The sequence below is a fragment of the Geotrypetes seraphini genome, chromosome 12, assembly GCF_902459505.1.
Source record: "Geotrypetes seraphini chromosome 12, aGeoSer1.1, whole genome shotgun sequence".
Classification (NCBI taxonomy): domain Eukaryota; kingdom Metazoa; phylum Chordata; class Amphibia; order Gymnophiona; family Dermophiidae; genus Geotrypetes; species Geotrypetes seraphini.
The window spans coordinates 71,245,701-71,267,996 of NC_047095.1; the positions used below are offsets into that span (position 1 = coordinate 71,245,701).

The window sequence follows — 22,296 nt, forward strand, 5'->3', positions numbered from 1 at the left end:
ACCTGCTCATTTGGACTGGTCTGGCAGATCACAAGGAAAAGAAATGAACAGGTAAGTCCAAATTTCATCTTAATTACTGTTATTTCACTTTGAAAATGTAAAGTATGTTGTGTAGATCAGTGAAATTAATTAATTAATTGTAGTTTTTTTAGACAGCAAAATGTGACATGTTCAAAAGGGTGAAAACACACACATATATAAATTTCTCAGGAAATGGACTTAACAGCATGGGTACTTGACAAGTCATTTGAATTCTCTTGAAAAAAATGTATAAATGAGCTTTGGTATTTGCCTGTATCCTTTGAGTTTGAATGTTGGCCAGATTTTCCTGCTTGTTTTATCTTTGTTAATCTAGGTAGAACACCTTTTTGTGTGCTTTATATATAGATAGATCGTTACAGCAATAATAGCCATGAGCCCATTTATTAAACATGTTCTTACCTGAGCCAAGTCTCCATGCTGTATTTTTGTGTTTTGTATTCTTGGGATCCCTGGATAGAGTTCTGATAGTGAACAGCACAGCAGTGCTCTTGTTGGTTTAAATTCAGATTATTGAATGAACTTTCATAAACTTTCAAGAGCAAAAGCTCCTTTGGAATGAAATTAAAATGAAGGCTAGAAGAGAGATTTTAGTTCTTTAAACGACCAGCTGATGATATTGAATATGTTTAAAGTACAGAGCTTGCACTGTTTGAATATCTTTGTTTAAGGGCAACTGTCCTTGTCATGAGCCTAGCCTGACTCTTTGTTGTTCTTGCAGAATTACAGAAGATTCCACGGTGACAACGCTTGAAGCACTAAAGGCTCGTATCCGTGAGTTAGAAAGACAGCTCTCCCGTGGGGACCGCTATAAATGTCTCATTTGCATGGTGAGCAGTGTTCCAGCCGTGGCAATCAATAAGGAAACGTCTTGTTACATTGTGTGGTGGAGAAAAGAAGGGGAGGGAGGGAGGCTAGTAATGTTTCTTTACAAATTTGCTTCTATTTATTTTTCTCGCGTTAGGAAAAATACCTCTGACTTTTGGTTTGAGTAAATGTGTGCATTGGCCATTATCTCTGTTTGAGTGTCTGCAGGATATCCTGTGTCCTGACAAGTTTTGTGTCTTCTTTTGCCCCTTAAAGGAAGGGCTGCAGCTCCATCTAATGGATCACAGCTTGCAGGCCAACGTTACTCTCAAACTTGGGCCCTTATGTGCATTAGTTAGCACTCATTTCACTCCTCTCCACATCAAGGTAAAAGGAAATGAGATGTGGAGCAGTGAGGCCTGCTTCTTTCTGGGTGGGGTCTGGGATACAAGGCGAGGGCTGGTTCACTCTGCAGTTCTCAGCCAATGTCCTCGCTTCAAGGCATTCAGCCATTTTTTGTGCAGAGAAGTCAATAAATCATACTTCACACACATAACGAATACACCAAGATGGGTTTTCTAAAGATTTCCCACATGGTTTGTTTTTTGTTTTTTTTTTTGGTAAGAATGGGACTTGCATTTGGTCACTTACAGTGTGGCTAGTGTAGCTCATTGGCAGTTTTTTCACCCCATTTGCAACGTTCTTTGACTTGTGCCTTTCTGGATTAATAGTCTGTCCTTTTCACCATCTGTGTCAGTTCCTTGGATTCTTCTGGAAAAATGTGCTTCTTTTGAGTCCTATCAGTTAACACTTGTAAGGTATGACAAGCAGACCAGGGTGTGTATTTTTGTATTGTGTGCTATGACACCAATGAAAAATAAAACCAAATACAATGACATAAAGTGGTTTTGCCTGCACACCCTAATTAAACACCATGAAATCTATGGCGAGTATTGTGTCAGCAAAAGCCATTGTTATCCTCAAGATGGGACTGCTGTTCCTTCATGAAGATTTGAAAAAGTTCAGGTCCACTGAACCAGTGCAAAAGACAGCACTAAAGCAGGATCATTGAGCTGCTGAGTGCAAACTAGAGAGTTGCGCGGGGACAGAAATCCCACCCGTCCCCGTGAGGAATCCCACCCGTCCCCGTGAGGAATCCCACCCGTCCCCGTGAGGAATCCCACCCGTCCCCGTGAGGAATCCCACCCGTCCCCGTGAGGAATCCCACCCGTCCCCGTGAGGAATCCCTCCATCCCCACCCGTCCTCGCGAGGAATCCCTCCATCCCCACCCGTCCTCGTGAGGAATCCCTCCATCCCCACCCGTCCTCGTGAGGAATCCCCTCCGTCCCCGCCCATCCCTATAAACTTCAGAAATAGTTATTTCATTTAATTATGCTATTGAATTAAAGGCTCTGGTAGAAACTCATTTACAAATAAGCAAAAAGACTTTATTTTTTTTTTTTTTAAATTCTTTATTCATTTTCAAACTTTCATCAAGTGTACAAGCATTAAATAAACAACATTAAAGTACAACACTTGCAACTCTTATTACTGTATCTTATATGTATTATTATAATTAACCCTCATCCCACCCCCACCCCTACCCATTATTCTTTTCTGAGATAAACAATAAAATGTGATCCTCCCCCCTCCCAGCATTAGATGGTGTATCTTTCAATAGAAAAAAAATGGCATTTAATCATTACAATAATTCGTTAATGGCTCCCAAATTTTAATAAAATTCTTATAATTACCATGTTGTATAGCTAATGATCTTTCCATTTTATATATGTGACAAAGTGAATTCCACCAAAACTTATAACTTAGTCTACTATGATCTTTCCAATTCCTAGTAATATGTTGAATGGCGAATCCTGTCATTATCAATAAAAGTTTATTGTTATTCGCTGATATCTGGCTCTTTTTTCTCATCAAAAAGACTTTATTAATTTGGAAATATTAATTGGGAAGAATACATACTTTGTAAACGGGTTTCTACCAGAGCCTCTAATGTTTATAAATTTTTATCAACATAACTAATATACTACTTTATCCTGAAGCCAAAAAAAAAGAAATAGAATTTTTTTTCCTACCTTTGTTGCCTGGTTTCTGCTTTCCTAATGTTCTCATTCAGTTCCTTCCATCCACTGTCTCTCTTCTCTCTGCGTCTTCCATTTGCTCTGTTACTGTGCCTCTCCCTTTCTCCCCCCTTCCAAATTGGTCTGGCACCCATCTTCTTCCCTCTGCTCCCCCCATAGTCTGGCATCTCTGTCTTCTTCCCTGCCAGCATTTTCTCCCCACTCTCTCTTCCCCATTTCCTTTCAGCGTCCTTCTCCCCCCCCCCCCATCTTCCCCATGTGCTTTCAGTGTCCTTCTCCCCCCTCTGTCTTCCCCATGTCCTTTCAGCGTCCTTCTCCCCCCTCTGTCTTCCATGTCCTTTCAGCGTCCTTCTCCCCCCTCTGTCTTCCCATGGTCCTTTCAGCGTCCTTCTCCCCCCTCCCCGTCTTCCCCATGTCTTTTCAGCATCCTTCTCCCCCTTCAGTTTTACCCATTTCCCTTAAGCGTCTTTTCCTCTTCACTCCACCGTTCCTCCCTTTCTCCCTCCCTGCCCCTTACCTTCATGGTAACATCAGCACTGACACCGGGAAGACTTCCGTTCGGCTGTGTGCTGCGGCAGGGCAGGTAGGGAGAAGACGAGCCTTGCGGCTGAGTACATCCAGCCCTGCAGGATCCCCTCGACCCTAGGGGGCGACCCCACGGGATCCCTGTGACCCGAAGGGGGAACCCGCGGGATTCCCGTCGTCCCCGTTCCTGTGCAGCTCTCTAGTGCAAACTGTTGAGGGGAAATGGTCTCTCTGATTCAGTGCCTCACATACCAGAAGTATCTGTGAAGAAAAGGTTAGCTGGACACTAGGTCCTGGAGTCCATCTCATGGCCCAAACAAAACTGGAAGTGGCTTGATTTCTCTGTGACCTTTAGATAAAGCTTATCTTTATCTTTATTGGAAGCTTCTACACCATTACTAATGACTGGGGAGTCAATTCAGAGTCTGCTGCATCTGCACTATCAAAGACCTCCCTGTGATATTAACACAGCTGATGAAAAGCCCTCTGGCCTCTTGAGGATTGTGGATCTGACTGGGAAGGTTGCATTTTTGGTAGCATCTTTTCAACCCATAGGATCAGTGAACTTCAGACTCTAGTAATGTATCTAAATATACTATGTTTCATCACAATACATTCGGAGCTCTGCCTGAGGTTGCAACACATTTTGACTTTAATTGTCTTGCAGATTATATCCCTTCCTTACACAAACCCACCCTGAGTCGCATGCCAAGGGGATTAATTTAGGCCCTAAATTACTTGCAATACAAATCAGCCAATTCTTTTTAATTTGCAGAGATCTTAATCAAACAGTATGCAGAAAACGGTGCATGAACACAAAAAGAAAGTCATAATTCAATACCGTGTTTCCCCGAAAATAAGCCCTAGCATCATTTTCAGGGTAGGTCTTAATATAAGCCCTACCCCAAAAATAAGGCCTAGTCCCATGGGCTCATGATCTATCCCTACAGTTACTTGATGAGGTTATTACTAATGCTATCAAAAAGTTATCTGTATTCTGTAAATATACTACCTATTGGGAACAACATTGCAAATTGGTTTTAAGACTGCATATCTCCCCTAAAAGGGGTTTAGAACAAATGCTGCCTGTGTCCGCTTTGATGCTTCTGAAGCAAGCTTGGGACACATGTTTTGGTCCTGTCCTGCCATTCAGGCATTTTGGGAAGCCATTTTTAATTTTGTGTAACGGATCTGGCAGATACGCATCCAACATTCCCCTTTGCTCTTATTTGGAGTTCCTCTTCACTTTTCTCCTCGTCGACCGGGAACTGCTGCTTTCCTCCGGTGGGCAGTAACGATAGCCTTAAAGTGCATCCTGCTTAAATGGATGGAGGTGGAGAGTCCTGATTATTCTCTTTGGTGATGTCGACTGATCACCCTGTTGCAGTGGGAACGCAGAGACGTACAGAACTTTTCTTCCCTACTTGGGTACATATTCCAACGAACCTGGGAGCCTTTTTGGAACACTTTGACCCCCAAGGACTCGTAGTCGCTTATTGAACTGTTGATTGATTGCTCTGTTGCATGGGGATGCTGCTTGTACTTGTTGCTTTCTCTGGAAATTTATGTATCTCCATCTTGTTTGGTATCTTGGGATAGACTTGAAGGAGGACCGGGGGTGGGGACTGGGGACAGGGATTGGTTGGTATTTGCCTTTCTTATGGGCTTGTCTTCTCTGTTGGACTATATCCTATTACTTGTAACTGGTCTGCTCCTTTGGGATACCAGGTATTGGGACCCTTTCAGGGATTTGAGGTTGGGGTTGGGGGTTGTATGGGTGAACTGGTGGGGGGGGTTGTTTTTCTGACAATAATAATGTGAGCTTGTTCCCCTTTCTCAACACTATGGACTTTTCCTCCAGGAAATTGTCCAAATGTTTCTTATATCCAGCTTTGCTATCCGCTCTTACATTACATTACATTAATGACTTCTATTCCGCCTGTACCTTGCAGTTCTAAGCGGATTACAACAAAAAGATAACTGGACATTTCCAGGAATAGGAATACAATTAACGACGTAGGGCCTAATACATCTAAACGATAGCTGGACGTTTTCAGGAAGAGGAATACAGTTAAAGGCGTTAGGTCTAAATCACATGTTGAAGGGAGGATCCTAAGAAGGGGAGAGAGGGGAGAGGAGTGGGGTTAGGAAATTAGAATGTATTTCTTGAATAGTATGGCTTTGATTTCTTTTCGAAAAGCTTTGAGGTCAGTTGAAGCTGTCAGTAGGTTGGTGATGGAGGGGTCCAATTTAGCTGCATGTGTTGCTAGTAGGTTGTCGTACATCTTTTTGCGCTTAGTTCCTTTATAAGGGGGGTAGGAGAAAGGGGACTGGGTTCTCCTTTGTCTGGAATAGAGGTTCCTATTTAGGCGGTTGTTTAAGTGGGAGGGTGCCGTTCCGTTTAATGTTTTGAATATTATGCAATATAGCTTAAATTGGATGCGGGCTTGTATTGGAAGCCAGTGTGAATCTAGGAAGGCGTTGGTGATGTGGTCAAATTTTCGAAGGGAATAGATCAGTCTGAGGGCAGTGTTCTGGACAGTCTGTAGTTGTTTTATTAGGTAGGTGGGACAAGGAAGGTAGAGGATATTGCAATAGTCCAGTAGACTTAGGACTAGGGATTGAACTATGAGTCTGTATTGTTCTTTGCCGAAGAATTTTCTAATTTTGCGAAGGTTGCGCATGGTAAAGAATGCTTTTTGTGTGATTTTGTTGATTTGCACCTGAAGAGTGCAACATCTATCTACTGTTACTCCAAGGAGTTTGAGAGTGGTCTGTATAGGATATTTGGTGGTTTTTATTTCTAGTTCTGTTATCGAGGGGGTTTTGTCTTTTTCAAGCAGTAGAAATTTAGTTTTGTCTGGATTGAGCTTTAGTTTGTGTTCTGTCATCCAGTTTTCCACTATTTCTAGGGTTTTTACCAGGTTATCTGTTGTAGTGGGGTCTTGTGAGTCAAAGGGAAGGAGTATGGTTATATCGTCTGCATAGCTGAATGAGGTTACTTCGAGTTTGTCTAATAGGGTACCAAGGGAGGCGATGAAGACATTGAAGAGCATGGGTGAGAGTGGTGAGCCTTGAGGTACTCCGCAGGGATTGGTCCAGGTTTCCGATATTAGATCTTTTGTTTTTACTCTGTATGTTCTTGTTTTGAGGAATCCTTGGAACCAATTGTATACTCCGCCTGAGATCCCTATTGCTTCTAATATCTGAAGAAGTATACTGTGGTCAACCAGGTCAAATGCGGCTGAGAGGTCTAGTTGAATTATCAGCATCCTTCTTCCTTTGCTAAGGTGTTGTCGGGCTGTATCTAGAAGGGAGGCTAGCAGTGTCTCAGTGCTGTGGTTGGATCTGAACCCTGATTGAGTTGGGTGGAGTAGGTTGTGGTCTTCAAGGTAGTTGGTGAGGTATTGGGCAACCAGACCTTCTATTAGTTTAACATAAAATGGAATGGAGGCTATGGGTCGGTAGTTGGAAGGGGTGTCTATTGGTCCTTTGTGGTCTTTCAGTATTGGAGTGACTATGATTTCTCCTAGGTCTTGTGGGAATTGGCCTTCCGTGAGCGTTGTTTGGATCCATTGCAATAGGCAAGCTCTAAATTTGGGGGAGGCATTTGTTAGTAAATATGAGGGGCAATTATTCAGGTCGCATGAGGCTCGACTATATTTATTGTAGAGTTGGTTAAAGTCCCACCATTGCACCTTTTTAAAGTTGGACCAGTGTCTGTCGGCTGCAGTGGCTTCATCAGTTGTTGGGTTTATTATGATCTCTTCTAGGAGGGTCGGTGAATTGGAGAAGGAGGCTCTGATGGTAGCGATCTTGTTCTTGAAGTGGTCTGCTAGTTGGGTGGCTGTTGGAGGTTGGATTCCTTGAGTGGCTAGGAATGGCTGTGTGTCTGTGAGGCTTTTCACAAGTTGGAAGAGTTTCTTTGTGTCTATGGATTCTGTGCCTATTAGTTTGGAGTAGTAAGCTCTTCGTTTTTCTTTAAGTTTGGCTTTGTATTGTTTTATTAGGTTTCTCCAAGCTACTTTGGTTAGTTCTTGGTTCTTTTTTTGCCATACTCTTACCACACACAACCTCTAGCAATGTGTTCCAGACCTTAACTATTCTCTGAGTGAAAAAATATTTCCACCTATTGGTTTTAAAAGTAATTTTTAACAGAGTGAAAAATTGATCCACTTGTACCCGTTCTTTTTTTTTTTTTTTTTTTAATTCTTTATTCAGTTTTAACTCTTGCAACAAGTGTACAAAATTCAATCAAATAATTTGTACAAATCACTTGACATTCCAACAATTATTGTCAAATGCATATAAAAAAGACCCCTCCCCCACCCATCCCATTCATCAGGAATAAACCCATTAAATCACATAACATACCTCCCCATCCCCACATTAAATATAGTCCTATGTAATAAAAAGGTGTCTAATCATTAGAATTGCCCATTCTACTCCACTCAGGATTTTGTAGACTTCACTCATATCTCCCCTCAGTCGTCTCTTTTCCAAGCTGAAGAGCCCTAACCATTTTAGTCTTTCTTATTCGAGAGGAATTCCATCCCCTTTACCATCTTGGTCACTCTTCTTTGAACCTTTTCTAGTGCCACTATATCTTTCTTGAGATAAGGAGACCAGAATTGAAAGCAATACTCCAGGTGAGGTCACATCATGGAGCGATGCAGAGGCATTATAGCATTCTTAGTCTTGTTAACCATCCCTTTGTTAATAATTCCTAGCATCTTGTTTGCTTTTTTGGCCCCCCAACCCCAGCAAAGAACTGCAAAAAATGCCCTGTAAAAGCTGGGCACAATGATGTCTTATAAATAATAATAATATTTAGCATAGCCACTAACTCAGTCATAAATGAGACTAGTTTAACAAAAAGGCTGTTAAGGTTCGTTCTCCTTTACATAAGGATTTCCTGGATTCCGTATCTATTTCACACTCATAATGCAATTTATTCAACCATTTAGCTACAGAAAAGACACTCCAATCTCCAGCACTGGACAGTAAGTAGCTTAGCTCTGTTAACAGAATACTAGGGAGAGAGATCAGGCACTGATTTATTCAGGTCCTAGGAGTACCGTATTTCCCCGCATATAGGCCGCCCCAGTGTATAGGCAGCAAAAAATGCCTATACATGTTTTAATACTGGTAGATAAGCCACCCCATTATATTAGCTGTGACTTATCTACCAGTAACAGGCAGCCTATACAGTTTTTTTTAATTATTCCCCCCATTTCCTCCCTCGTTCCCTCCTTCAGCTAAAGATAGCTTAACGCATGTGGTGCTGAGGTAGGGGAAAGGCTCAGCTTCTCGCCCAGAGGCATGGCTCTGCCGGACAACACAGCTAGCGGACTGCCCAACGAATGGCAGCTCATTTTTGTCATTTTTCCCAGAGCTGGTAGAGCTGAATATGGGCAGGCAGGTGTACGTGACCCGCCATGTCACGCTGCTCGCTGTGCCGGACTCGCTGCTCGGGCGTACATTTTCACACAAGCAGCAGCTGGTGCGCGATGGCAAGGGATTCTTCTTCCTCGACCATGACGGCTTCCTCTACATCCTTGACCACCTGCGGGACCTGCAGCTGGTACTGCCCGACTACTTCCCCGAGCGAAGCCGGCTGCAGCGCGAGGCCAAGTATTTCCAAACTGCCTGAGCTGGTCAAGCGCTTAAGCCCACCGTGCGTCAGAAAGGAGAGCTCCCTAGTCGACAATCCCTCCTTGCTGGCGCCCCTGCTTCTCCTGCATCCAGCGCTGCTTGCCATGCCGCTGCCTACCTGAAGCCTGAGTCTGAAGGAGCTTTGTCTGGTGCCTTCACCCACCTTGGACCCTTACCGCTTCACAGCCTCTTCCAGCCTGGCCTCGGAGGCAAGGGGGGACGATTTAAAAAAATTGTATAGGCCTCCCCATATCTGCAAGCTGCACCCACTGGGCAGGCTTACAAAACCCATATATAGGCCGCGGCCTATACATAGGGAAATAGGTAGTGGTAATGTTCACTGATGCTGTAATTCAGGGGTGCCCAACACGTCGATCGCGATCGACCGGTAGCTCAGGAAGGCAACGTGAGTCGATCGCAGAGCCCATCTCGGGCTCCGTGATAGACTCGTGTTGCCGTCCCGATCTACCGGGCCTATCAGCCTTTCTCTCCCCAACGTCAAAGACGCCGACGCCGGGCATTAGGCTGTTTTTGTCATTTCGGGGGGGGGGGGGGGCGTGGCAGCGGCAGCAGCAGCCTGAAAAAGAAATCATCCTGGCCGGGGTCAGTGTCATGCTCCGGAGCTTCTACAGCCTTCCTATCTCCCTCTCCCTTCTACCTGCTTCTGGCCACACCCCCTGCTCCGCGGCTCTCTTCGGCAACTCAGCAGCAGCGATCGACACAAGCTTCTGACGTCGGGGCCTACCCTCTGCAAGTCCCGCTTGTTTCAACTTTCTTTTTCCACAAAGGCGGGACTCGTAGAGGGAAGGCCTCGATGTCGGCAGCCTGTCTTGATCACCGCTGCTGACGAGTTGCTGAAGAGAGCCGCGGAGCAGAGGGTGTTGCCGGGTGCAGATAGAAGGGAGAGGGTCAGATGCAGGACTCGTGGGTGAGGGAGGGGAAGAGAGAAAGAAAGAGAGAGGGGGGGAAACAAAAGGAAATATTTCATACTGGGCTGGGCCGGAGTGGAGGGAGGGTGGAAAGATTCTGGCTACAGGGTGCATTAACAAAGGAAAAGGGGGGAAAGCTGAAAATGGAGATAGTGACACAAAGAAGAGAAAGGGTAAGCAGGACCTACTGAATAAGGATAGAGATACAGAGGGGACATGAGGAGGAGGTGAAATAGAGATATAGAAGTAATGCTGAAAAAGTGGGGGGGGGGGGAGATAAAGACATTGAAAGGGCAAATGGTGAACATGGGGTAAAGACAAGGACAGAGACAAATGAAGATTCTGAAAAAGTGGTGAGATAGGGATATAGGTGAGATGGACACAAAGAAGGGTGATGCTGGAAAATAAGTGGAATGGTAATTCTGACAGACACAGTAGGGAAATGCTGGTCAAGGGGAGATGGGGCTCAAGCTGGATGGAATGAGGAGAAATGCCTTGTTTTCCTGGAACTTCCTCTCCTACGTCAGAATTGACGTCAGGGAGTGGAATGCTGGTCAGCGCGATGCTTCTGCAGGGAAAGCTTGGGATGACGGTGGCTTGGGGGCAGTTCCCCGATGGCGGTGGCAGCAAACCGAGTGGCTTGGGGGAGGGCACGGAGAAAGAAAGAAAGGGGGCAGACAGGGAGACAGAAAGAAGGGGGAACAGGGAGACAGAAAAAGTTGGGGGAGAGAATGAGGTCTGGAGGAGAGGAAACATACAGGAGGCTGAAAGAAAGGAAGAAAGATTGGATGCACAGTCAGAAGAAGACAGTGCAACCAGAGACTCATGAAATCACCAAACAGCAAAGGTAGGAAAAATGATTTTATTTTCAATTTAGTGATCAAAATGTGTCTGTTTTGAGAATTTATATCTGCTGTCTATATTTTGCACTATGGCTCTCTTTTACTAAACCGCAATAGCGTTTTTTTAGCGCAGGGAGCCTATGAACATTGAGAGCAGCGCAAGGCATTCAGCGTAACTCCCTGTGCTAAAACCTACTACTGTGGTTTAGTAAAAAGGGAGGGGGTGTATTTGTCTATTTTTGTATTTTGTTACTGAGGTGACATTGCATAGAGTCATCTGCCGTGACCTCTTTGAAAAAACCCGGAATATGAATAATTAACATTTTCTCTGCCTTTCAGTGTGCTTTGTGTTTTTTTTAAATTTTATTATTGGTAGATCATTTTGACTTAGTCATTATAAAAGTAGCTCGCAAGCCCATAAAGTGTGGGCACCCCTGCTGTAATTGATTTTGCACTGCTCACCAGAACACTTGGACATTACAATACAACCACAAAATGTTCATTTTATTTGATATACCACAAAAATGAAAACATAGTAAAACCTAAGCAGTTTATAAAGTAAAACCCAGGGAAGAATGATGTACTTGCAGACAATCAAGACAAAAGAATTGACAGTAGAAGGCTTAGGGCTAGATTCACTAACCTGCCTGATCATGATCGATCCGGGCAGGACCGATGGATTCTTCAACTAGTAATATTCAAATGGGGGCGATCGGAGGAACGGCCCCATCTACTGGCACTGATCGCTAATGTGCGATCCCGAAGCATGCACAGACCATCAGTAGATAGTCTGTGCATGTGTCTAAGACCTGTCCAAGCCCCGACTTTTTTTTTTTTACTTTACTTTTTAGCCCAGCAAGCCTATGGTTTTAACCCGCGGGTTAATACCACGGGCTATCTGCAGAGAAGGGCAGGAGAGATTTGGGGGAGAGCAGGGCGGCAGGCAGGAGAGGTTCGGGCGGCGATTTGGGGGTGAAAAGGGGGACAGGCAGGAGGGATTCGAGGGAGAGCAGGGCGGCGGGCAGGAGAGATTCGGGGCAGCAGAGAGCAGGGTGGCAATGGAGCTGGAGAGTCGGAAAGGACATTTGCGACTGGTCCCTAGCAGTTGCATCTTGGATTGACTGGCCAGCCCAGTCAGATCGCGATAGTTGTGTTGTGAATCGCGTCCCTGCTTATTTTGCATGCCGTTCCCCTCATTTGCATGCGTGGATCGGAATCGGATTGGCAGAGAGGTAAGTGAATTAGGCTGGAGGAAGAAGAGGGAAAGATGGGCAGGACTAATTACAATATATTTCATGGGCAGGACTAATTACAATATATTTCAAGGACAGTAAAAGGGGGAGGGGAAGATAATAGGAAATAGAGAAAGAAATAATTTGATAAAGAGAATAAAATAAAGGAACTAATCTTCAAATGCAAAGAAATAATAAGCTTTTAATTGAGATTTGAAGTTTATAAGAGATTGTTTAGCCCTAAGATATAGAGGAAGAGAGTTCCACAGAGTGGGAGCCATAACTGAGAAGAAGGAGTTTCTGTGAACGTCCAAGACGATCGTCCTAAAGGAAGGGACAGTCAAAAGGCATTGCTGAGATGAAGGGATTAGTGAACCAGTAGGCTAGTTAAGAAAGAAGGAAGACCTGAAAACAAAAGATTGTTATACTTGGAAGAAATTCTACAAGCTAGAGGAAGGAGGTGCTCAGATTTAAGAAAAGTCTCTGCTGAAGCCCCATTTGGAAGACTGTGCAATTCCAGAGACCACACCTTCAGAAAGATGTAAATAGGATGGAGTTGGTCCAGAGGGCTGTTGCAAAATTGGTTAGTTGTTTTTGTCATAAAGCGTATGGGACAGATTTAGAGACCTCAGTATGTATACTCTGGAAGAAAGGTAATAGTAATAATAATCAGTTTATATACCGCAAGGCCGTAAATTTCTATGCTGTTTACAATAGTTAAAAAAAACAATAAAAGAAGTTGAATAGAACTAAAAAAGTTAAAAGCCAATAATTAGAGACACTAAAATGATCAAAATAATGCATAATAAAATTTTTTACAAATTAGCTGCCAAAATACTTTGAAAATAGATATGTTTTAGATGTCTCCTAAATTCCCCATAAGTGTCAGTAAGCAAAAGCAATTGTTCTAAATCCTTACCCTATAACGTTGCTCGATAAGAAAAAAGATTTTGATGATGTTTTTAAAGTTTATATCCTCTAACAGTTGAGAAAACAAAATTCAGAGGCGAGTTTCTCTTATGTCTGTCAGTTGCAAAAGAGAAAAGCTCAACCAAACAAAGCCTTAAATCAGAAGCAGCCACTGCAGTACTCGAAGAGGGTGTTACATGATCATAGTTCTTCAACCTAAAAATCAGCCTGACTGCCACATTTTGTACTATTCGCAATCGTTGCATATTCTTTTGGGAAATTGTCAAGCTGGCTTAGTATAAGAGACTGTACCAAAACTCTAAATGATGGAACATCAAAATACGCCCTAACAGACCGAAGTTTCCAAAGAGTAAAGAAACCTTTTCTGACCAAAGAGTCCACCTGGTTCTTCATAGTCAAGCCCTGGTCCAGTATTAGTCCCAAAACATTAATAATAGATTGAATAGGTTAGCTGAATTTATTTATACGTAATGATGTTTTAGTATCAAATGGGCGCAGTGAAGCTACAAAAAACTTCGTTTTTTCTGAGTTAAGCTTCAGTCTAAATTCAGTCATCCATTGCGCCATTAGACCTAATACTTCTGTTGCTTTAGGAATAACTTCAGAAAGAGAAATAGCAAATGGAATAATGATCGTAAAATCATCTGCATAACTAAACAGCTTTATCCCCAGCTGAGACAATTGTGCACCTAATGATGACATATGAACGTTAAAGAGCATTGGGGACAATGGTGAACCTTGCAGAAAGTCAGGTGAATTATTCCAAATACCTGAAAGATCATTATTGAAACAAACTTAATAGGTGCGAGACATGAGAGAGCCCCAAAACCATTCTAACACCTCTCCTCTAATACATTACATTAGTGTTTTCTATCCAGCCAATACCTTTCAGTTCTAGGCGGTTTACAAAAAGAGTTGGCCTGGGCATTCCCAGGGAGCTTACAGAGTTGATAGAGTGAGTTTACACGAATTGAAGATTAGCATGAATGATGGGATCTGGGGGAGGGTTTATAAGGTTTTTGTTAGCTCATTTGACAAATTTTTTGAAAAGTATAGTTTTCAGTTCTTTCCTGAATGTTTTGTAGTTGGTCATCTTGGTCAGTAGCTTGGAGAGGTGGAAGTCTATTTTCGCTGCTCTGCTGGCTAGTAGTTCGTCATATAGTTTTTTGCTTTGTATGCCTTTTGCTGGGGGATGGGTGAAGAGAGCATGTTTTCTCCTTGGTCATTCTCTTCCTTACATCCACTGTTTGCCTTCTCTCTGCCTCTTCCATATGGTATTCGCTCTGTTACTGTGCCTCTCCCTTCCATCTCTGCCTCCACCCCCCTCCCTATTAGTCTGGCATTCAACTTCTTCTGGCATCTCTATCTTCTTCCCTTCCATCTTTCCTTCCCTTCCCCAGGTGGTTTTTAGCATCTCTCTCCTCCTTTCAGATCTGGTATCTGTCTCCCCAATCCAGCATGTACCCTTTTTTCTTTATCCTCTCAGCTCCCCTCTCTCCCCTATTCACTTTCCTTCAGCATATTCTCCCTTCTCTCCCCTACCCACTAACATGCAGCATACTCTCTCCTACCCACTAACATGTGTCTGCTCTTCCTTTCCCTCCCCTGTGTTCCCTTCTCTTTCTACCCATTTCCATGCAACATCTGCTCCTCACTCTCTCCAAACTATTTCCCTTCAATGTCTGTTCCTCTCTCCCCTCCACTTCCTTTCATGCAGTCCAAGAGCCCCCCTCCCTCCCAATTGCCGTGGTCTGAACATCTCCCTCCCCTCCCCTGACAATTTAAATTTATTTTGCTTCTGAGCTGCCCAAGCCTATCATGTGCAGCTACCTGAAACTTCTCCTCTGAGGCAACTTCCCATTTCCAGTAGCGTCAGAAGTTTTAAGCAGCTGCCGCGCGACTTGTTTAAAGGCTCATGCCACCAATAGCATCCAAACATTGCAGCAATTTTCCATGGTCCACTAAATCAATTGCAGAACTCATATCAAATTGCACAATCAAGGCATTAAGACCTTTACTAAACAAAGAACATAAATTGTCCAAAATAGCCACAATTACTGTCTCGGTACTAAATAAAGGACTAAAACCAGATTTTTTTTTTTTTTCCCCCAAATCTTTATTCATTTTCATTTCTTACAACAAGTGTACAATAAAATAAGAACATAAGAACATAAGCAATGCCTCCACTGGGTCAGACCTGAGGTCCATCGTACCCAGCAGTCTGCCCATGCGGTGGCCCAACAGGTCCAGGACCTGCGCAGTAGCCCTCTATCTATTAGATCATACAAATCACTTGATAATCTAATCAAACATCAGCATAAATATATAAATAAAAACCCCACCCCCTCCCATCCCTTCCAACAATAGTATTAAATTCATTCAATATTACATATATTATAAACAAAAATAGGAAAAATGATAACTCTAAATACCCTCCCCCCCTTCTAACTATGTTCTGTTATGTAAGAAGATGTCTAATCATTACAAAATGCTATCAATGGCCCCCAAATCTTCTTAAAATTATTATAATTCCCCTTTTGTAAAGCAATTATTCTTTCCATTTTATATATATGGCATAGTGAGTTCCACCAAAAAGTGTAATTGAGTCTGGTATAATCTTTCCAGTTTCTAGTAATATGCTGAATGGCAACTCCTGTCATTATTAATAGCAATTAATTATTTGCTGAAAGTAGAAGTACCAAATAAAACTGTATCATAGGATAGGGCTACATGGTTTTCTAATAGAGAATTAATTTGGGACCAAATTGATTTCCAAAAGGCATTGATACAAGGACAGAAAAAAATTAAATGATCTAAAGTCCCTGCTTCCAGATTACAGTGCCAACATCTATTAGACTTAGAGCTATCTAACTTTTGTAAACGAACTGGGGTCCAAAAAGCTCTACGCAACAAAAAGAACCAAGTTTGTCTCATAGATGCAGACACTGTACATCTCATTCTCCAAGACCAAATACGTGGCCATTGAGATGCAGAAATTTGGTGCTTGATCTCAATGCTCCAAATATCTCTAAGACCAGTTTTTTATTCAAATAGCCATATAACAATTTATACCACTGTGCGGCTTGATGTCCCAAGAAATCCACTTGAAAGCAAAGGAATTCCAAACTATACTGATTATCAAGATCTTTCCATCCAGGGAACCCCTCCTGAATAGCCTGCTTCAGTTGCAACCATTTAAAACATTGTGACTTATTTAAACTATATTTATGTTGCAACTGTAAAAAATTAAGCAGTGTACCATTTGAAATAACATCATTCAAAGTTCGTATACCTGCAATAATCCAATGCTTCCAGACGATTTGAAATCCACCAATTTTAATCTTGGCGTTTAGCCAAATGGATTGATTTAATGATTTAGAAATTGGATTAGGTGATAAATTGCTAACATAACGTAAAGTTTTCCAGGTATCTATCAAAATTCTATTTTCTTTATACTTTCTAGGCATTTTTATACTAATAAGATGAGAAAGATGCAAAGTCACCATTCTAAATACAGCCAATCTGGGACATTTTCCATGAGCTCTGGGAGGACCCAATACATACCCTGACGTAAAATATAGGCTTGGTGATACCTATAAAAATTTGGAAAATTTACCCCACCCTCCACAATTGACTTTTGTAGAGATACTAAAGCAATTCTAGGCCTTTTACCCAGCCAAACAAATTTTATAAGAATACCATTTGACTTTTTGTAAAAGGACCCCTGAAAAAAAACTGGTATCATACTCATTTGATAACAAACCACAGGCAATATCATCATTTAATAGTTTGGACTCTCCCCTACCAAAAAAGATGTAAAGAATTCCATTGCTCACACATCTCTGTTATTTTTCTTAATAAAAGTTTTTCATTCTCCTTCACTGTGTCCTCTATTGTGTTTTTAATAGTAATACCTAAGTATTTTAATCCATCTTCTTTCCAAACAAATGAGAATGATTCAAATAATCCTTTGGTACAATGGACATTAAGCGGAAGAACTTCAGATTTACTCCAATTGATCTTATATCCTGAAAACTTTCCAAATTTCTCAATCAATTCAAGTAAGCATGGAATGGTAGTTTCTGGGTTTCTCAAATAAAGCAGTATATCATCCGCATAAGCAGAGAGTTTATATTCCCAATTCGAATAAGGAATACCTTGTATCCCGCTGATTAATGGCAAATAACAAGGGTTCTAAAACAACATCAAAAAGCAAAGGAGACAAAGGACAACCCTGTCTAAACCCCCTTTGCAAGTTAAACCGATCTGATAAATTATTATCTAATATAATAAAACGGTAAGCTGCGCATGCGCACTTCCTATGCGTGCGCCGGTTTTCCGTGAGCTGTAGCGACCCATAGGAAGTGCACATGCGCGGCTTACGGTTCTGTTTTTCGATCTGGCCTGCTCCCTGCTGTATTGCATTTTTTAGTTGAAAGACGCAGCGGTGGCTCCTCTCACGATCCCTGCCTGCGTCGGACTTCCGTATCGAGGTGGAAGAAGATATCTTTTTTTCTTAAAAGTCCCACGGCAACAAGAGGGCATCAGTTGAAGCTCAGGGGTGGGAAATTTCATGGTGACACCAGAAAATATTTCTTCACCAAAAGGGTGGTTGATCGCTGGAATAGTCTTCCACTACAGGTAATTGAGGCCAGAAGCTTGCCAGATTTTAAGAAAAAATGGGATTGGCACATGGGATCTCTTCACAGAGGAAGTTAGGGGGTGGGTCATTAGTGTGGGCAGACTAGATGGGCCGTGGCCCTTTTCTGCCGTCAGTTTCTATGTTTCTATGTAGATTGGCTATTAGTTGAAGCAGTTCAGCTATAGCCCCTTTCAGTTCCTTGATTACCTTCAGATGGATGCCATCCGGTCCCAGGGATTTATCATTTTTAAGCCTATCAATCTGCCTGCATACCTCTTCTAGACTGACCATCAACCCTGTCAGTTTCCCATCTTTGTTTCCTACATATAGCCTGTCTACTTCCAGTATGTTGTGTATATCCTCTTCGGTAAATACAGACGCAAAAAATGTGTTCAGTTTCTCAGCGATGGCTTTGTCCTACTTTAGCACTCCCTTTATTCCATGGTCATCCAACGACCCCACTGCTTCCTTCGCGGGTCATTTCCCCTTAATATATCAAAAGAACGGCTTGAAGTTTTTTGCCTCCTTGGCTATTTTTTCCTCATAGTCTCTTTTGGCCACTTTTACTGCTTTATGGCACCTGCTTTGATGCTGTGTGCTTTTTCCAGTTTTCATCTGTTTTTGACCTTTTCCATTCTTTAAACAAAGTCTTCTTGTCTCTGATCGCTTCCTTCACTGACAGTGAGCCACGCCGGTTCCTTGTTCTTTTTCCTCTTGGATCCCTTGTTGATATGCAGTATATATAGATTTTGCGCCTCGGTGACTGTGTCCTTAAAAAGGGACCATGCTCGCTCTAGCGTTTTTACAGTGCTTATCCTCTTCTTAATCTTCTTCCCCACCATGAGTCTCTCATCCCTTCGAAATTCCCTTTTCGGAAGTTCAGTGCTGTTGCCGTCGCCGTCGTTCTGGATCGATGTTTTGCCCCTGTGTCCAGGTTGAAGCAGATCATATTGTGATCACTGCTTCCCAGCGTCACTTCTACTTCTACACCTTGCGCCGGTCCTCGTAGTCCATTTAGAATTAAGTCCAGAATTGCATTTCCTCTTGTATTTTCTTTGACAAGTTGTTCCAGGAAGCAATCACCTATAGCATCCAGGAACTTGGTCTCCCTACTGGGCACAACATCAGGTTTAATGATGAGTCTGTTGTCCATGGAGTTTGAGCTGGAACCCATCTCCAGCTCCTCTTTAACCCATTATGATAACCTCAAGTTCTCTTCCTAGAAAAAGTATGTATTGGTATATTGTTATGCCATTTTTGTACACCGCGTATAAGTCTCGAGTAGGCGGTATAGTAAATTTTAAATAAACTTGAAACTTCAGCATTAACTCCAATAATTTGGAACATGAGTGTTGGGCAGACTTGCAGTCTGTATCTCGCAAATGACAAGATAGTTTGATAGGCTGGAAGAACTTGGCTGGCAACTCCAGTGGTTGGAACCTAAGGACAATACTGGGTGAACGTGTATGTTCCAGAAATGTAAAAAAAAAAGACAATTTAATTGTAACTATTGGGCAGACTGGATGGACCGACCATTCAGGTCTTCATCTTAGAACTGTCATTTAATTCATTACTATGAGCTAATGTGCAAAATATTTCTACACATGCGTACTTGAAATCAAGCATTACATGACCTGAAAGAACTGTGTAATTTTGAGGTTTTTGAGCTTTACTAATGGTGACTAATATACAAACCTACCATCTATAGAGAGGTCAGTATTCAGACGTGTTGGTCAAATATAAATTGAAATGTCTAATTTGAATATTTCAAATCATAGAAACATGGGAAAAAAGAAGGCAGATCAAGACCACGTGGCCTATCTAGTATGCCTAAACCTCCTCTCCCTTAGAGATCCAACATACTTGAGCCAAGCTGTCTTGAATTCAGATATTTTTCATCTCCACTACCTTCACCGGGAGGCTGTTCTACACTTTCACCACCCTTTCCATGTAAAGTATTTTCTGAGGTTACTTCTGAATCTATCCCCTTTCACTTCTATGCCCCCTCATTCCAGAGTGATGCTTTCCATTTAGAGCATGCTACAGAATGTCCACATGTAACTTTGAACATTTATGTTTGATGATCCAAGTTATACCTGCTGTTTCTGTGACCCTTCTAGATATATAGATAATTTATTTTTTTAGAAGTTGAATATTCTCTTTTAGAAGTATAAGTTGCACGTTTTAAGTGGCACTGCTCCTGGAATGTTCCAAATCCTAGGCAGGTAATTTGGGACATGTAGGTGCTCATTTTGAAAGCACATAGACTTATTACATAGTAACATATGTAAATGTAGGTCTCCATGCTTTGAAAATGAGCTCCATAATGACTTAGGCAGGGGTGTCCAACCTGCGGCCCCGTGAAGTATTTTGTGCGGCCCTGGTTGAGGGCGATGCAGTGTTTTCCTCTGCTGCCCCCAAGTGTTTACCATTTTGCCGGCTCCTTCCTCTGTCTTGCTGCAGCGTTTGCATGTTTGTGCGGCCCCAGAAAAAGTTTTTTTCAGCCAGTGCGGCCCAGGGAAGCCAAAAGGATGGACACCCCTGACTTAGACATTTGCAATTATCTATTGAGCTCACATGAATTGAAAAAATTTGTGGGTCCAGTGTACTGATCCTTTTATTGATTTCTAGCAGATTGGAATATTACAGTGCTTTGCTTCAAGGCTGCAGTACAACTTATTTCGATTAACTCCAGATAAATACAGAATACTGCACTCAGTAAGCTATCTAGAGGCCAAAAATGTAACCATGTTATTCCCCTACTGAGAGAGTACCTCATGAATGACTCTGGAGGGAGGAAATTAAAAGTTATGGGATAGGAGGTAATGTCCTACTGTGGATTAAGATCTAATTAAAAGAAAACAAAGAATAATGTCTTAAACGGTTAATATTCTCAAGGAAAAAAAGTAAATAGGGCTTCCAGTGACATCAGCGGACAAGATGGCTGGTTAGAGCAAGAGTTCCGACTTTGCAATAAGATAAAATACCTACTACCTGCTCATTTCTGCCACTTTCTCAATCCAGTATTGGTGGTGAGATGTATGATTTTCCTAGGCATATGATTATGCTGGCAAATAAGAGATTTGATGAGGATAAATAACCGAAGAAAGGACTGGATAAAAGTGGCCCACGCCATGTGCGGAAAGCCTCCACCTTGTCAGTATGAGAGTCGGGAGACAGCGTGTCGGGTGAGGAGATAGAGGGGAGCCTTCCCTAAACAACATAATGTGCAGCCTTCAACCCCAATAACTAAAGCCAACTTCCAGCAGTGGGCTTTTGATATTAAGGGCAAGTTTGCGGCGTGAAAAGAAAAATTAAGGATGCAGTGAAGAAATTAGACAGGACTTTGCCAAACTCTTGGGACACATAGAAGAAACAGAGCGGAGACTTGGAGATCAAGAAACAGTAACACAAGACCTACTTACTGTGGTAACAGATACCCAAAGGGAAGTGCAAGACTGTCTAGCTAGAGTTGAGGATCTTGAGAACAGATCCCACAGGTATAATATTCTTATTCGGAGGGGGGAGAGGGGGTTCCAGAATCAGAGGACTATTGAGATGCAGAAAAAGTGGTACATGCCATCTTTAATCATATTGTGATTACAGAGGAAGAGGGGTTGAAGGCTCCTGCTTTTTCTCTGAAGGTGGATCAGGCCCACAGAACTTTGGGTCCTAAACGTGGAGCTATTCCTAGAGATATTATTGCATACCTGTGTCATTTTACAGATAAGAAGAGATTATTGACGAAGGCATGCAAACTTGGCACTGTCACCTGGAATAATGTGCAGGTGGAAATAATTCAAGATTTGTCCTCTACTACTTTACAACGTAGGTGGGAATTTCAGCCAGTAATAACAGTTTTGAAGGAGAAATCTTTATGCTATCGCTGGCTATTCAGGAAAGTGATGACAGTCTCGGAAGTATGGGTCCTCCTGCATAAAGAGGGCCTAGTTTTGAAGGAGGAGATGGTTCCAAGAAAATTAATGGCCAAGCAGTTGGAGAAATATCAGTGACACACAGTGGGGCAACAACCTCGGAGGCAGAAGACATAAAAGACACTGAACTGAATCTGACTTCTTGGATTTTGGTCAGGTACTAGGGACCTGTATTGGCCACCATGAGAACGGTTTACTGGGCTTAATGAACCATTGGTCTGACCAGTTAGGCTAGTTCTATTCATGGACTTGGAGAATAATCTAATATTATGATATGTTGTATTATCCTCTTTTCTTTATGGCTTGCACTATTTGATTGATGGGGGAGAGTGAATGGATGATGACTGTACGTGAGGGGGCATTGTGCTTGAGTTGAGTAGTTGGGGTGTGTGTATGGTGGTGGGAGGGAAGATTTAATCATGATATGAGGTTGGCTGGTGTCACACAAAGCCTTGTAGGGAGGTAGATTTGGATGTTTGGGAGTGGTAGCAGGAGGGGGTGGGGAAGGAGTAGGGGCAGTGGGAGGGGAGATGGAGATTACGGGACTGAGACGGTATTGGGATGGGAGGATGTGTGTTGGTAATTTTATTTTCATGTTAATTCTGGGGGTGAAGGGCAAGTTGATGCTTATCTTTCTATTGATGCCATGGGACAGGGGGA

At 42.5% G+C, this 22,296-nt stretch overlaps 1 protein-coding gene across 2 annotated transcripts in view; it reads left to right on the top strand.

Annotated features, from left to right (window-relative positions):
* The window catches only part of RNF220 (ring finger protein 220), a 586,572-nt gene that overhangs the window by 523,205 nt on the left and 41,071 nt on the right, over positions 1-22,296 (top strand). For both annotated transcript variants that reach the window (XM_033915741.1, XM_033915740.1), the window contains one exon: positions 761-869. In XM_033915741.1, coding sequence (XP_033771632.1) covers positions 761-869 — 109 coding nt within the window. The remainder of the gene's footprint in view (positions 1-760; positions 870-22,296) is intronic.